The sequence below is a fragment of the Botryllus schlosseri genome, chromosome 16 (assembly GCF_051294905.1).
Source record: "Botryllus schlosseri isolate E-star chromosome 16, Bs_hap1, whole genome shotgun sequence".
Lineage (NCBI taxonomy): Eukaryota > Metazoa > Chordata > Ascidiacea > Stolidobranchia > Styelidae > Botryllus > Botryllus schlosseri.
The window spans coordinates 14,886,517-14,903,684 of NC_137251.1; the positions used below are offsets into that span (position 1 = coordinate 14,886,517).

The following is a 17,168-nucleotide window of genomic DNA, read 5'->3' on the forward strand; positions in this document are numbered from 1 at the left end:
TTGGAGCTCTGTGGACAATATGATTAACTTTTTATTTTAGAGATACTAAATAGAATCGTCAGAATATTCCTTCGTCATATCAGGATGATACTAATTAGTGTTGTGGTCCACAGCCTCACATGGACGTTATATAATGTATTGTTGCTTTGTTTTGGAATACCTTCATGTTAAAATTAATAATTGGGTGCAGTAATAAATTCAATGTGAGCAGATATCTCCATCACATTCTCAGTTGATTAACTAGTCACAAAAAGCACTAAAACAAAACCCCATACAATTAATTTCCCGTATTGCCAATGGTTCGAACCCGATGCTGATTGTTATAACAACATTGATTTGACCCCATATATACCACATACAATTATTTCATCGTTTATTAGTCGAGTGGTCCTCGGGCGCAACGGAAGCGCGAAATATTTCCATTAGTAAAGTCTCAAACCGAAAAGACCGACCGGACTTTGACCTCTTACCAGGACCGTAGGTACTGTACCCAAACCCCTCCATTGGGGGGGGGGAGCAAACTAGAACGATCACAAAATTATTTCTATGAATTATCATCAATTATACATCACTTTTTGACAATTTAGCCAACTTTATTCAATTTTGCGTTTCCAAATTATTGAATTTTGGTTATCTTCCCCCACGAAAAAATGCTCATTATATATAGAAAATAGAAATACGCAATTTCGTGTCGGTCATTACCACGCCTCGATGCACGAAGACATTGAAGTTTGAGCCAATATGGGACTCCGAGAGGGATGCCAAAACGCTCAGCGAGAAATTCCTACCTAAATATCGGAGGTTTATCTAGGCTCCAGTCGCCATCTCATCCGTGTAAGCGGTGTTATATAAAAGCCTATAGAAGTGGGCCTTGCTACAAGTCGGCAGCTACGAAATAAAAATGAGGACAATTGGCCTGGTGTAAATGGCCATAGTAGTCGACGCACACCATGAATACATCAAAACAAACAAATCTTTGCAGATCACTATCATTATTATTAAAAGTTTTCAGTGGCACTTATCACCGGTTAAGGTCCTATGTGCCACAGCCGCAGATAAGGATTGCCCATATGTTGATCATAAACTTCGATATAAATATGTCCAATTATCAATAGGTGCTGAAATGGTTCGTGCCGAATTATCCTGTCGTGGCAATTTGTAGCCCATAGGACATATAACATCCATCAGAGTAAAATTATTTGGCAGTGAAGAAATAGCCATTTTGAATCGTGTGCTTCGTTTAGTATAGTACGTTCATGCGATTGCAATATCTTTTGACTATATATCGGACAGGAGGTCATAAAATAACAACATGCAACGAAGTAATTGTACTAACGGCCCCACAAGAATATGTTTATTTCTATATTGATTACGGAACGTGCCCTACATTTTTCAAGACAACACTCCACTCAGCTGTACCAGTAAATCTGATTACATGAGCTGAGAGGATAAAAAATTGATAGCGATAAATATATATACATATGCTATTACCATTATTCTTGGCTGATTCATTTATGTATTATGGAAAATTTTTGCGCCTAACGTATTCAGGTATCATAGACTTTGATGACCATCGAAATCTCGCGACGGGGCCCCTCAGAAGTTTGGTTTACCATGATATGGGGGCCTCAAGACCAATGTTCCCTCTAAGCTGCGCACGTGCGCAATGCTGCCACGGTCTCTACGCACATAACATTTACGCTGCGCACAAAAAATCCGAAGTGATCACCTTTTTTTAATCGTTGCGCACTGTTGTTCAAGAGACCGCGCAGTGAGTTGGTGAGTGCGCGCAGACTTAGGAAAAATTAGAGGGAACATTGCCCAAGACCAATGCTTTTTTGTAGGGGGGTCTGACAAAGTGCTGTAAAGGTCCTGACTCTTACACATTGTTTTATTACAGTCCTTAAAATATGGAGTGAGGGGGGGGGGCGCTAGATCACGGCAATTTTTGTAAAGGAGCGCTGGAAAAAGAAAGGTTAAGAACCACTGTAGATTAATCATATTGTAATTGAAGCATACGCTGTGTCTTCTTCTGACACTTTTGTCGGTCTCAATGCTATACTTCTATAGCTTCGTAGAAGACCCAGCCCGCTTTAAGATATGTATTTGCTGCGTGTTCCAACATTATTGCTTATAATAATGTTACTTATATATATCTTATTAGAAGCCCCAGCGCGCTTTGGTATAATGAGGTGACGCTTTCTTGAAGATAGAATAATTTGGTCGTAATATTCGCACGACATTGTATATTTTTGTCCTTGATGTTATTGCGGGATATACACCGACTCATGCATGATACACATGCTAGTGCGGAGCGGATCGGCAAATTCTCTGGTCCTACTCCGATCCTGTTTTTCAATTCTCTGGTCCGGCTCCGGCCGCATCAGGAAAAGTAGTGATCCGGTTCCGATCTGGCTCCGGCTAAAAATGATAAAGTCCAGCCGGATATCCAATCCGGCTCCGGTTCATGCTCCGCTCTACACGGTACAGTGGTTCCGTGAATTTATAAATATGGCTCGTTTATTTTCGTAATGGCTTGGCAGTAACTTGCGTGTGGTTAGTTGGTAGTTGTTTAGTTATAAAAGTCATGCTTATCAATAAAGATTCTAGCCGGAGAAAAAAAGTACTGACACATACACACAATCTGCGCATATCGCAGAGATTAGCGGATTTGGAATTTCTATGTCCTAATCCAATCCAAATCCAAATCCAGAACTTTTGTGTATTCAAATCAGTGTCCAATCCGAATCCGACTCTAACTTGCGATTCAGAAAAATGCTAATTTGTGCAACCGAGGAATTGGAAATTTTTCTTTCAAAACCAACTATTCTCTCGATTTAAGATAACTTAACATAGAGCCGCACCTCTCATGTTCATTGGCACCCAGTGTACGATAGTGTAGTGTACAATGATTACATTAATAACTGATCTGAATAAAGCTTGTCGCCATTCGCAACACGACATATCAATCTCCCACAAAATCGGTAAATCCAATCCAAATCCTAATCCGTTCAGAAAAAAAATCTCTAATCCTACTTTTATCTTAACCCGACAAAATTTCACAAATCCGATTAGTTCAAATCCTAATCCTAATCCATGCACATCTCTGGCATATCGGTGTTGGGATCAAGTCACTACCTTCGAGTCACAAGTCAATTCGAGTCATCGCACATTTTTACTCGAGTCAAGTCAAGTCACTCGACTTTCGGAGGTGACTCGAGTCAATTCAATTCAAGTCAAGTCAAGGAATGAGTCAAGTCACAAAATCATGTCGAATTTTCGAAGTCCTAGCGACCTAGGCACTATTCAAGCCATTCTATTTTGCAAGATGATTGAAGAACGGACCGATTTACCATAATTATGAAGCGAGAAACGAACGTGTAAAGCAGGGGTGTCAGACATACGGCCCGCCAGACCATTTTATCCGGCCCGCGGGGTCATTCTGAGTAAATTGACAAATTATTGTATTATAGAGTACATTTCTAATAGTAGCAAATGTGGAACGTGTTCATCGGCCACATCATAACCATCTGTCGACAGTATTGAGTTCTTACTCAGGTAACCATCAGGAGCAAAGTGGTGACATTGACACTACATTGTGGGAAGGCGAAAATTATCACATTTTGTTCCGAGTGGTCTGGGGAATATGGACAGAATAACATAGTTATTCACAGAGGCGCAAACGACAATCCGAAACCGTTGCATGTAAAATATAATAGCTACACGAAGAATAGAATTCAAATATCTCTGGTCGCGCTGCCGCTTATATTACTTTTACCGAAAAGGCCCCAGCCTCGGTCTCCAGAGAAATCGAATGGTGAATTGGTGATATGAAAACGATGAACAAAACTCCAGCGCCTTCGTTTACAATATCTTATGTTCCTCATCACGAATACGCAGGGCCAAACGACGCATAGCGATTAAAGTAAGGAGGTCATTGAATTATTCCATGTTATACCGTCGTTAGAGCCCCTGTTTTAGTAGTTTATAAGTGTATTCAATCGGCCAATTTGTCGCAATTGTCAATTTCATTGACTGCGAATAACGGTGTTGCTAGAATAGAACCCATATGATCCGTGATATAGCATATAATACTATTATGCATGGCGGTTGATAATAAAGCATTCCAGTGGAAAACATGAGGTTCGGAGGTAACACTTCGGATCATTTGATCAATCCGGCCCGCGCGCGATCAAAACCTTTGAAACCGGCCCGCGACCCGAGTTGTATTTGACACCCCTGGTGAAAAGTCAAATTAGGTTGGTATGCAAATGTACTTCTATTCAACAGAAGAGGAATTCGTTCTCGGGTTAGATTTTAGCAACAGCCTAACTGATGCATTCGTTGGAATTTTCAAATCTACGTACACCGATCCCGGCGATGGCTCAGAAAAGTAAGACTTTATTTTGAACATTTAGCGCTCTTCAATTTCACACTTGATCTCGGAACCTCCGACCACTGTCTGTATAAATCTCATGAAGGCTGCGTTATGCGTGAATTTACTACTCAATCGAAGTGATTCCATAGTATGGTTATTAGAACCAGGGTTGAACAGCTTGAAAATTCTCAGCTTTTTCAAATTTGAATTAGAAAAATAGAATTCGTAAAAAGAAATACTGTTCAAGTCCCGTTCAGCTCATATCAAATCATAGTTCATTAGCATAAGCAGTAATACCTAAGTTTATAACATCTTCTTCTGTAGGTCGATGGTTGTATCCGACATGCAACCCACTAATGCAAGAAGAGGATATCCCTGTTTTGATGAGCCCGCAATGAAAGTTCGTTACACGACGTCTATCGTACACGACGAGAAATACATCGCTCTCTCAAACATGCCAGTTGAGGTACTACACATGATTATAGTTACTCTACTGACCTGGTGCAGAAAATATCCCAACGACATGGATACCAAAAGGTTATCGTCTGTCATAGATTGCCAGTGTGCTCTGAATGCAAAAGCTATATGATAGACATAGCCTACATCAGGGGCGGGCAACTTCTCCAGTCGGCGGGCCGGATATAGGAAAATTAAATACTTGGCGGGCCGGATTGCTGAATCGAAACATTATTCGTCCATTTATCCACATACACAAGGAATAAATCGTATTTAATGAATGTATTTTAATAGTGACGAACACAATGTGGATTTGAGAACAGCATTGTCATACCGGCACCACCATGTTTTCTTCTCTCTGGTCGATCAACACGATTCAATCCCTAATTAAGATTTGAAGGCGTTCGATAAGTCCGTTACCACAAATTCACCAAGATATCTCTTCATTAGAGTTTAGTACAGGGGTTGCCAACCTTTTTGCCATTCACGGCCGCATTTCGACTACTCATGTAGCCTACGGCCGCATTCCAGGCATAGTCATAATGAGCTATCTGGACGCCAAATACACATGCTAAAGTGTCCATGTCCTTTTCCGGTGAACTCCGGACTTATCTATGTAATCACATAGGCTTACTATACGCACCGACTTCGCGAGTGGTCACTGGTGACTGGTCAATGTGGTCATGTTATGGACCGTACATAATCGCGCGAAGCGCGAAAATATTTTCTGATTCACCTATGAATTTCGTCATAAATAATAGTATTTTTCCTATTATTTCTCATCCCATGCCATCAGATTCAACTGTAGATTTGATTTTTCGAAAATTTAGGACAAGATATAAATGATGATGCATCTTCGGGTGGGCCAATTATAATTAGTCACTTGGTTGCATCTTGTTATTTCTTGACCTACCATCAAGATTGTCCGTAAAGTGAGGAGTACAAGACTCCGAGTTGGTACTTCTATATGAGGCGCATCATTTTCCTCTGCTGTTCACGTCTGTACTGTGGGGCTATGATTGCAAAGGGCGCCACTATATTAAAATCGATAAACGAAGCCACATTGAATCGCGCGCAGCGCGAAGAAATTTTGAAGATTAATTAGGATCTCTCAAAAAACCGGGACTCAATTTGTAAATTCAAATTGCATGTCGACGGCCGCCAACACATACGGTACTAATTGAATTACTTATCCACGGTCGCACAAATTTCCCTTCTACGGCCGCAGGTTGGCCACCCTGGTGTAGTAGGTGATGAGATATAGCGTGGTTGTTCAACTGTGTGGCCTATTTTATCTCGATATTGAATTCATGCGGCCCGCGGCCTCTACGAAGTTTCAAGGTGGCCCGCGACCCGTTTCGAGTTGGCGACCCCTGGCATAAGTGATGTCTTACAAAAGCCTAGAAGTGTGCCGTGCTACAAGTCGACGATTATGGAATCAAAAATTTGAAATATCGGCCTAGTGTAAATGACCATTGTAGTCGACAAGCACCATGATTACCACAAATGACATTCGGGTTGTGAACATCGTAAATGCCGATAATGCAAGTCTTCTCGCTTCGACTAACTTACGAGTAAGCACCACCCTCGCTCACTGCGCAGTGCGCATACAATACATGTGTATAATAACATACAGTCACTAAAGTTTTACGTTTCCGCAAGTAGTAGGGAATCTCTGAATACTAGGGCCGCGGGCCACATTATCATGTAAGACAAAAAACTGTCCGCGGGCCGGACAAAATCCCTTCGCGGGCCGGATCCGGCCCGCGGGCCGTATGTTGCCCACCCCTAGCCTACATAGAGTAGTATTCTTCGAATTGTGACATTCATTGCGATTTCGCATCCGATTTTAACCGCGAACGAAAAATACCTCAATTCCTTCGTAGGATGTCAGTGATGTCGGGAACGGTGTCAGAAAGACCACGTTCGCGGAGTCAGTACCGATGTCAACCTACATTGGATGCTTCATCGTTTGTGAATTCGATTTCGTGCAAGATTACAGCAATCGAAACGTATCGGTGGGTAAAAAGTGTTCACAAAATACATTCATGTAGGCGTATAGGCCTACACAAGCAACGAAACATAACATTACATGAAAATGCTTTAATATTTCATGAGATAAAATTAATTCGGCAAGGCTAATCGCTGCCAAGGTTCTCGGTATTGTACACATAATAATTTTATTCAAAGCTATAGGTATTAGTGAGTTTACGTATAAATCTTCTTCTCCGTCGTAGCTGCGCATATACGCAACACCGACCCAAATAGCAGAAGGGGAAGCCGACTATGCTCTGGAAGTAACGAGAAAATTGCTCGACAAATACGAGGAGCTGTTAGATATGGAATATTCTCTCACGAAATATGGTAATAATATATCTAGTCCATTGGCCTCTCGAAGTTATGTATACAAATACGTTCAGATCAAATCGCAATTCCGAATCTCGCTAATTTCGCCGCCATGGAAAACTGGGGCATTGTGACCTTCCGCGAATCCTATTTACTTTGGAATAAGAACGAGTCTTCGACGGCGAACAAACAACGCGTCGTTGCAGTAGTCGCTCACGAGATGGTACATCAGGTAAGTACCGGTGTTATTACATGAAGCGTATTAGAGCGGCGGTTCCCAGCCTTCAATAACACATGACACACGTAAAACAAGAGGCGAGAAGGGAGAGAGATGTGTCACTATGTTGACATAGCTACAGAGATGAGCGATGGGGAGGATACCAACAATAGTCTGACCTTCTGAGTAAATTATTTAAGCAACCCCAAAACAGCTAAGAATATCGTTGCTTTACCACAATGGTTCGCAAAGTTCGTTCTCACCTTTCCCGGGATAGAACGAGTCAAGCATTGAGTCGATTGTTCTATTGATAAAATAGAATAAACGTTGTAGCATTTTCGCCACACAATCGCACCCTTCGTTTTTTCCTGTCTCTCAATGTCGCCCACCATTGGGAAACACTGTTTTACCACTAAAAATAAAGACAAAACCCCGTCCGTCAAGTATACCGACTTTTGCCTGACACAAATTCAACGCATTATCAGACCCTGGGAATATAAAAGTTCTGGGACCGCGGTTTGATAGCACTTGCTAAAGAATGATTGATGCAATCATATACATTATAAGCGACAGAATATGATTCGGGTATACACTGTGGATATGATTATAATACGAATATACGTCACGCGCATTATTGTTCGACGCATATAAATTTATAGTTGATAAAACAATGCGTCACATGTCCTATCTATCTAACAACTAAATGAATAAACTCTATTGGCTTGCAGTGGTTCGGAAACATCGTTACATTATCATGGTGGGAAAATCTGTGGTTGAACGAAGGCTTCGCATCTTATCTGGAGTACAAGGGCTTAGAATGGGCAGAGCCCGACTGGCTCGCGGTGTGTATCATTTTATTTTTAATATTCGCGATGGCAACAGTGCTCGCTGTCCCAGCTTTGTAGCATTCACGTGTACCTAAATAGGCTAGCAACTTAATTCATTCTCCTATATATTGTTATTGCAATTGTATTTTTACACTGAATAGCACTTAGCAGTCAGACTTAGAGCAGTCTTGGGTGAGCATGCTGGCGAACGAGACTCGTGTTATCAAATATTCGATTGTATCAGTACATAGTGCATGTTTACATCAATGTTTTTACCGTAGGAAGGACACCACGTGGTTGATGACGTGCAAAGAGCAATGCGCGCCGATGCGTTGTCTGGTTCTCATCCACTGAAAGTTAACGTGAGCACACCGGCACAGATTTCAGAAGTATTCGATAGTATATCATATCAGAAGGTAAATCTACAACCTCTTGCTGTATTTCTTCCTTCCTTTCTCCATTCTTCCTGGTTTCTCTTTCTCTCTGTGTATATGTGTCTTTTGCTAGGCAATCCAGAGTCAAGGCGTCGTAAATTTATGATCCAGACGCCATTTGTTTATCAAAATCAAGGTTGTGATGACTCGAGTCATGACTGGACTCGAGTCCTACTCGAGTCACGATTTTCTGATGACTCAGCTTGACTCGAGTCATTTTCTCAAAATATGGAAATGATTCTACTCGAGTCAGTCTGTGTATTGACTCGACATGGACTCGAGTCATTTCGCATGACTCGAGCCAAGTTATATGACTCGAGACTCAGACGGCCAATACCTACATTTCATTGTAATTTCGAATAATAGTAAAGTAACCACGACACTGGGATTTCGTCTATTGGTACAGGTACTTGAAAATGCGACCAGAGACTGCTCAAAGTGAGGAAAATTAGAGTATTAGATATGCGAACCATTCGATATCACGAAACAGAGTTATAAAAAGTGGATTTAACAAGACTTAAACTAGAAACTGAGCAGTCAATACCATGGCTTGGACTCGGACTCGAGTCGTGATAGCATGACTCGGACTCGACCCTCTTCTCGATGGCTTGGATTCGGAATTGACTCGGTGGTGAATTGAAAATGACTCGACTTCTTTTTCTATACTATCTTCTTTACTTTAATTCAGTGTGCATGCCTCCTCTTTACATCGCCTAGGCCAAGGTGGGTGTCCGATTCCATAGACAACTCCTAGTCGCTTCGATATCTTCCTTTCTTTTCATTGTATCGCATTTTTTGTGGTGTATTGAACTGATAAAATTGATAATAAACCAATGATGATGACTTGACTTGAGTCAAAACTATAAAAGTTAGATTTTCTTGCGACTCGGAGCCTTTTTGACTTGGTTACAACCTTGATTCAAAACAAAACATCTTGGTAATTTTCATTCTTATGTAAGGGGTCTTCGGTCCTGAAAATGATGAACGATATAATTGGAGACGATTTTTTCATCGGTGGACTGAGGCAATACTTGAAGGATCACCAGTTTAGCAGTACCAATGAGCAGGATCTCTGGATGAGCGTTCAAAAAGTGAGCCATAATCGCATCGTACCCATACCCGATAGCTTATGCTTGACGCATGCCCTACGTAGATTAAAGGCAACATTCATAACGAAATTTTAAATGATATATGAATTTTGAATTTGTGTTTCAATCTACGGAAAAAATACACTATATGTTATCTAATGGCAAATGAGTCTTGCAAAAGTACCAGCCGAAAATATTCGGGTTTCTTTCGACATGAATGAATATTCCATTGCATACTAAAGTTCTCTGCCTTCAAGAGTCTCTTAAAACATATTATGCATGCGACAAGGTTAACATGATGTTTTTCATTTCTGTAAATTTAGTACATCGACGATAATGGTGGTACGTACAACATTACGGATATCATGGATCCATGGGTGCAGCAGCGGGGTTTTCCAATAGTAACCATCGGCAATGACACATCTGGACAGGTTGGTTACCACTGACCAGTAACTGCGAAATCGAATTACATCGATTTCCTGGTGTAGCTATTTTCAGAGTCGACAGCACCATGAGATATCCTGAAAATATATTTTGGATTTGAAAGACGAATGCATATAAATAACCTATCAACTTGTTATATCATTTACTACCAGGGTACGGCAACGCAGCAGATTATGCTTGCCGATACGGATACGTCCATCGATAGCTTGCCGGAATCGCCGTACGAATACAGGTGGACATTCAAGGTGGATTCGTACTCACAGATAAATACTTCACAGCTGACGGAACAGATGTTTCGTCGGGAGGAGGAGAGTGAGATTACACATACAATATCCAATGCATTAAACTCGCATGGAAACCGTATCGATATAATATTGAATAATATATTCATATTGAAATATGCCCGAATATTTTCAACTCACTACTCGTCATAGAGATGACGGACAGCCATGGTCTCTGGCCTTGGCGAATACCGTTCTATTTGTGCGAAAAATTATCAAGACCAAGGACGTCGCTTCATCGGAAGATGCCGTTCATTTTTTTTTATTTAGGTGCCTTGCAGTCGACGTTTATCGACATCCGCAAACCGAGTCTGAGTTCGTGTAGCCTACAACGTAAAAATAGTACATTGAGTCTAAGTCACCTGTTCGTCTCGATTATTCAATTTTATATGCCTGGTATAGCATAGTTGGTGATACGACTATTGATATATAAAGTTCTTTCAAATTATCTACTATGCTAATGATTAGCAGCCCCATCCTCCCCTCTCCCCTTTGAATGTCAACCGAAAATATTCAGGTTTATTTCAAAGTGAATATATTATTGAAGTTCTGAACCTCTTCGAAGATACTCCTCAATGGCTGTATAATTACGTATTGGTAAGTATAGAAGCCAGATTTTTATCTGGCAAACGATAATAAGGAGTAGAGCCAAAACTGCTGCAGGAATATAGGAATAGGACGTTATGTATTTTTGTTCTTGATGTTTGTTCGGCGTCCACACTGACTCATGATATACATTCAATCGATCTGTGCATACGCATACCATGAGAGCTGGATGTGCACACTTGCTGCACTTGAGCATTCATTCTGCAAAGTCAATAGTGGTCGGGTCGCATTGAAGTGATGCAACTAAATTCCACTAAACGCCGGTAACATCTACTGGTTGAATTTCAAATGACAAAGACTTACTACATTTGATGATTCATATTGCCTTTGTACGGTTACTAAGGTGTATTATTCAACAGGCTTAGTCTTCAGTTTACTTGAATCTGGTGATTGGATCAAATTCAATTACAAGGAGAGGGGCTACTTTCGGGTCAACTACGACGAAGCAGGCTGGGCTGCATTTTCGAGCCAATTGATCGCGAATAAATCGGCTATCCACGAGTACGATAGATGTCACTTATTGGACGACGCCTTCAATCTGGCTCCGTAAGAAAACGAATTTGATCTTTCGCCTACATATGCGCAATTATTAGAAGGTATTCACGTATGCTTGAATTTCAAGTCAATGTTTTCAATAAAATCACGGAAATCCCCAGCTACCATCTATAGTTACTCCGCAGAATTATCAGCCGAGTATGTTGTTTGCAGGATAAACCAAATTCCGTATACGACCGCCCTCGACATGACAAAATATCTTGACCAAGAGGACAGCTACTTCGTGTGGGCAGCGTATTCCAGCGGCAGCTCCTATATTAGAAACATGCTGGCGAGCACAGACCAATACAGTAACTTTTTGGTGAGTGATTGCCAGTGCTTGCTAGATGCATTTCCGGTTATAGCAACGACATCGTTCAGTGGACGCTGTCGTGCATCCCTCACAAAAATAATGTCTGTTTCGTAATCACAGCAATACTACCTGACCAAAGTAAAGCCGATAGCTGATAGACTTGGTTGGGATGCAAGTCAAGGAACTCACGAAGATAGGTTGGAATATGATATTATATTAGAACTGTTTTAGCGGAACAGTTTTTCTTTCCAGGCGAAACAGGCCGATTGTGTTGGGGTTGGCTCTGGGAAATGGTGATCAAGACGCTTTAGATGCCGCAAGTGACTTATTTGATGAATGGCGAAATGGAGGGATGTAGGAACAACGTCGTTATTTGAAATATAGATAAGTATTTAGTGCTGGCGGCATGACGTACTATGGCATTGGTATTACGGGTCATATTTTTGAAATTCTGAGATCTGTAAACACCGTACATGACATTTTATTCCAAATATATCAAATGGTAACGATAATAATTCATAATTCATGAATAAGCACGCAGCCTCATAGAGTTCAGTCAACTCTTGTTTGATATTTTACCTGACTGAACCAACTATGCCATATTTTTTATCAGCCTAAGCCCTGACATCCGATCTCTTGTATACCAATACGGCATCTTCAATGGGGACGAATCAGATTGGGAATACATGCTTGCTAGATATATGGAGGAGGACTTGGCCTCCGAGAAAGATAATCTACTTCGGGGACTCGCTGCTTCGGAAGACATCGCTCTGATTGATAGGTACGTTGTCAGGATTAGTTCAACAAGTTCACGTCAGCTTTTTTAAATTTAACTAATCTAAGGTCAGACACTTTTGTTGCTGTTGCATATACGGTCCCCTGCTTAAGAATAAATATTAAATAGATCGCTTTCACACTTCGCAGCCATCGCTGTAGTGCTACTTCATAAATTTCAGACTCTTGGATTACAGCAAGAACGAAACAATAATAAAAGACCAAGACTTTTTCAACTGTATCAGTTATATATCGTACAGTGCCAATGGTAACAAAATGGCGTGGTCTTGGGTCCGCACGAATTGGGACTATATGGTGGAAAGGTGATATTTTATACATTTCCGACCCTTTCTATGCTTGAATTAGTAATCATAATTATAATCGTAATCAGCGGTTCCAAGTACTTTCATCTGCTCCATACACACAATGCACAATGCGATGTATAATGAAAAGATATACGAGGATGTCGAAACGTCCAAGTGCGGTATTTCAACCAATCATCCACATCTGCCTAATGCCAGATGTGACAGAGTTCCATCGTGATCATTCCATTGTCGCACTTTTTGAGGTTTCCTCGCTCTTCTCATTCGATTCCTTCCATTCGTCCTTCGCCTGGCCATTTTCTAAGCCGTAAGAACAGCGAGTCATTCAAAATCATTATTATTAGTATGGTAGTAGTAAAATCGTGATCGAGGTGCTTTTCACATCATTAACTTATATCTGCATCCTATTTGCAGGTTTACATTAGAGAGCAGGGGACTTGGCCGACTGGTACCGACAATTGTATCCAACTATAACACGGAGTTGAAGAAATGGGAGGTGAGCATTGACACGTTTGAATCGTCATAAAGCTACGTTTGGATTAATGATCATTAGGGCAAGTTTTTGTTTCACTAAAATCGCCAGAAAGTTGCATCCAAAAAGTACATTTTTACCGGCACACAGCGGGAAAATTATGCAATGCGGTAATAATTTCCCTTAAAAAACCAAACGGTATGGCTAGAACCCCTCCTCCTAAAACAAGTCAAATACCTCACCCCAAATATCCTAGGTCTGCAAACCTGACCCAAGGCGTTGCAGAGAAACTCACTCTTGGTGACTTTACCAAAATCTATAGCCTGAATAAGGTGACCCAGCGAAAATGTAATTTTCGGCGGTCCCGCCTGGGCGTTCGTGAAATGGGAAACTACCTCAAATTTAAACGCCAGCATCAATAAAGCGATCTATTTACATATTGTTCGATTGGCGGGGTATTTTTAAACTTTTTGCTTGCAAGCCATTGTGTCATAGATAACACACTGAGATGTAGCTAACCCGTCATAGAACTCTTTGTTATGCAAATCAAAGATAAAAAAAACCATATTAGAAATAGTTTATAGCAAGTTTTTAAATCAATCCTTTACATTTTGACGCAATATTTGATAAAAGTTGCAGTAAAAATTGGTATGAAAAATGGAGAAAAATTGCACTATAAAATCCCTCCAAACAGCTTAAAACATCATAGTACATAGATTCTGAGTATCTAGGAAGCTGTAGGAAGCTGTAAAAAAAGTCGCAAAAGTTGCAGAAACTTGCCCTAATGATCGTTAAGCCTTGTATCTTTTGAAAGCATGGCCGAAGTGTTTTGACACATAGGGTGGCGTGCTCACTGTCCTCTAATGTTAATGAGAGGCCAGCACACAAGTATATTATACTCATTACAGGTCGTAAATTTCTTCAATGCGAACCCGGAAGCCGGCGCGGGAGAAGCGGCCCGTGTAAACGCTCTGCTTCAGATCGACTTGAACATCGCATGGCTCGCGCAAAATGAACAGTCTATCGGGGAATGGCTGCAAGATAGAGTGAATGAGTTACCATGAAATGAAGTTGTTGTTATGACATTCATGGTGTTCAACTACTATGGCCGTGGCCATTTACACAAGGCCGATATGTTTTATTATGATTCCCGAGTTTTAGCACGGCCTCTTACTTGCGTTCTTGAAATGTGTTAATTCTGTCCCAGTTGGTAAGCAGGCTGATGGAGTCATTTTATTTAGAGTGTTGCGATGTATCCGTGTACGATGTAGAATGGATTAGTAAAATAAAATTCTCACAGCTTGTTCTTGAACGTAACGAAATAAGATCAAGGCCTGCGTAACAGTTGTTGGGGAACTTCTAATATTAGGTAGCCTATAGCTGGGTCATTCCAACACCGCGGCCTTACATTCTACTCAAAATACACTAGAATTGATGTGACTAAGTAAAATAAAATTGCGACATAAAAAGATGTATAGGGATGATGAGAGTTCACGATAGGTGTGGGTGCGTACACGAACTCGAACAATCCTTGTGAGTACGAGCAAGAAGACGTACAGTACACATTCATCGAGGTCACCATGATGGTGTGGGAAAAGTAAACTCTGGTTTGAAGCATGTACTTCAGTGGTCGGCAAACCCTGACACAGATCATTTGTCACGGTACGCCTTATGATTTCACACACACCACCGATTATAACTTTTAATATAAATGGTTGTTTAAAACACTTTGTTTAAAACATGTTTTAAACAGTGTTTTGAACGAAGTCCTTTAAATATGTGTTTTTTTAATTTATATAATTGTGTAAACACTTTCCAAAAACATGTTGCATGAGCCTACGGACGACGATTACCACCCGATATAGCCGACGTATACGATGGATGGTTGGAAACCTCGAAATGGTCGGTTCGACAGCTAGATATAGATCAGAGGTCTCAAACTCAAATGTGCTCGCAGGCCAATTTCCTACTTTTGATTGCGCCGCGGGCCGCAGCACCAATAACAGGGGAATTAAATGTATTTCCAAGTAGGCCTTATTTGACGGTACCTTGCAGAGTGACATTCCACACGCATCGTAAAAATGTGATTTCGTATTGTGAATTCACGCCTGGCACGAAAAAAAAACAGTTTTAGATATTTTATTGTTGTCAAAATAATTAGTTGTAGAGACCATGTGAGAGTGCAAATGCATCATGACACCGTAAAAGCTGTCGCGTTATAATTTTGCAGCTAGCGGACATTTGACGCGCCGCGATTATAGGTAGAATTTTAGAATTTTACAAAGATTGATCTGATATCAGCGCATTTGGAGCAGTACAACCTAATCCGGGTGTCGGGTATACTCCTGATAACTAGGCTATTGATCAGCGTTAGATTTACCTACGGATATTTGAACAGATCAATGACAACTTGAATATTATGATTACTGTGCCATGGCAATAGAAATGCCCAATCGCCGAAGAATCCGTTTGTGTTACAGCTGTGAAGCGTAGGCTACGACTACTTAATACTCGCCACATTTAATTGGCGATAATAACATGGATAAAGATAGGCTACCCAAGATGACACTGGATGTAACCAACTGTACATCAAGAGGGCATCATAATGCCAATGGTTGCCATACCGAATTGCTTAGATATCTAAATGAGCAATGAAACGCAAGGTACGACCTTTTTATATTTTACTATTTTCCATACCAGTTTGATAGTGTGTTGCGTCCGTGGTTGTACCAAGTCACGGCGTTCCGCATCACAAAAGTCCTTCTCTGATTGTATCTTCTGACGCGACTCAACTCGAGTCATTTTTATTTTATCACCCATTGATTCCGAGTTCGAGTAATTCTGCAAACGGTCGAAAAAAGTCCAAATCACAATTTTCAGTACGAATCATCAACGGGTCATGTTTAACCATCATAAACAAGGAATGTCACGTGATCGGTAATCTTCCACTGCGTCGTAACTTTTGAAAGTGATGTAATGGTGAAGTTTGATGAGTATTATCTGAAGTAGTTAGAGCTAATATTAAGTTATCTAACTTAAAAAAGATTGATAGTTAAATATTGTCGAATACTTCGAAATCAAAAAGGCCGTCGCGGGCCGCACAAAATGGTCTCGCGGGCCGCGTGTTTGAAACCTCTGATATAGATCGTTGGTACGGTATGAATGATTTGAGCCCCGTGATGAAATGAGAATTTTGAGTCGTGTTCGTCTCACGAAATGAGATTTTCTGTTCGTTTTGTTTTCAATATATTTAGAGCAGTGACAATATTATCAGTGAATTAAGCAAATATCCCATACATTAGGATTAAAGAAACGGTAACTCAGGTGCGGTAGCGACCAAAATGTGTCCATTCGCGACCCATAGGCCTACTTTGCGAACTTCTGACCTAAACGATGCCGTTGCCAGGTGCTGAGGATAACTGCAAACATGTGCCGTTCAATAATAATCCGTGACGACATTTCGATGACTATTTCGCAAGCAAATTGGTCTTTGCATTATACATGATCATGATCACATTTTTCTAGATCTGCTTATGTCTGTTTCATTTCATAGACCCTGACAATGTTTTATCTCCTCTATATTGCTGACAAATATAGACTATCCAAGCGATCAGCGTGAACAGGACAAAACTTCCCAGAGCGAAGTAAACTCCGATCGATCGATATCACAATGTC

The 17,168-nt window shown here is 40.8% G+C and overlaps 2 protein-coding genes across 6 annotated transcripts in view; one reads left to right on the top strand and one right to left on the bottom strand.

The window, feature by feature from the left end:
- LOC145458801 (glutamyl aminopeptidase-like) overlaps window positions 1-14,797 on the top strand; it is a 34,679-nt gene extending 19,882 nt beyond the window's left edge. For all 3 annotated transcript variants that reach the window (XM_080337293.1, XM_080337295.1, XM_080337294.1), the window contains 18 exons: window positions 4,291-4,393; window positions 4,703-4,844; window positions 6,721-6,852; window positions 7,072-7,198; window positions 7,255-7,412; window positions 8,126-8,239; window positions 8,506-8,640; window positions 9,618-9,749; window positions 10,070-10,177; window positions 10,343-10,502; window positions 11,437-11,623; window positions 11,786-11,933; window positions 12,045-12,121; window positions 12,177-12,278; window positions 12,538-12,705; window positions 12,881-13,021; window positions 13,436-13,517; window positions 14,402-14,797. In XM_080337293.1, coding sequence (XP_080193419.1) covers window positions 4,291-4,393; window positions 4,703-4,844; window positions 6,721-6,852; window positions 7,072-7,198; window positions 7,255-7,412; window positions 8,126-8,239; window positions 8,506-8,640; window positions 9,618-9,749; window positions 10,070-10,177; window positions 10,343-10,502; window positions 11,437-11,623; window positions 11,786-11,933; window positions 12,045-12,121; window positions 12,177-12,278; window positions 12,538-12,705; window positions 12,881-13,021; window positions 13,436-13,517; window positions 14,402-14,557 — 2,372 coding nt within the window. In that variant the 3' untranslated portion in view covers window positions 14,558-14,797. The remainder of the gene's footprint in view (window positions 1-4,290; window positions 4,394-4,702; window positions 4,845-6,720; window positions 6,853-7,071; window positions 7,199-7,254; window positions 7,413-8,125; window positions 8,240-8,505; window positions 8,641-9,617; window positions 9,750-10,069; window positions 10,178-10,342; window positions 10,503-11,436; window positions 11,624-11,785; window positions 11,934-12,044; window positions 12,122-12,176; window positions 12,279-12,537; window positions 12,706-12,880; window positions 13,022-13,435; window positions 13,518-14,401) is intronic.
- LOC145458799 (glutamyl aminopeptidase-like) overlaps window positions 1-17,168 on the bottom strand; it is a 128,880-nt gene that overhangs the window by 98,801 nt on the left and 12,911 nt on the right. The window lies entirely within an intron of this gene.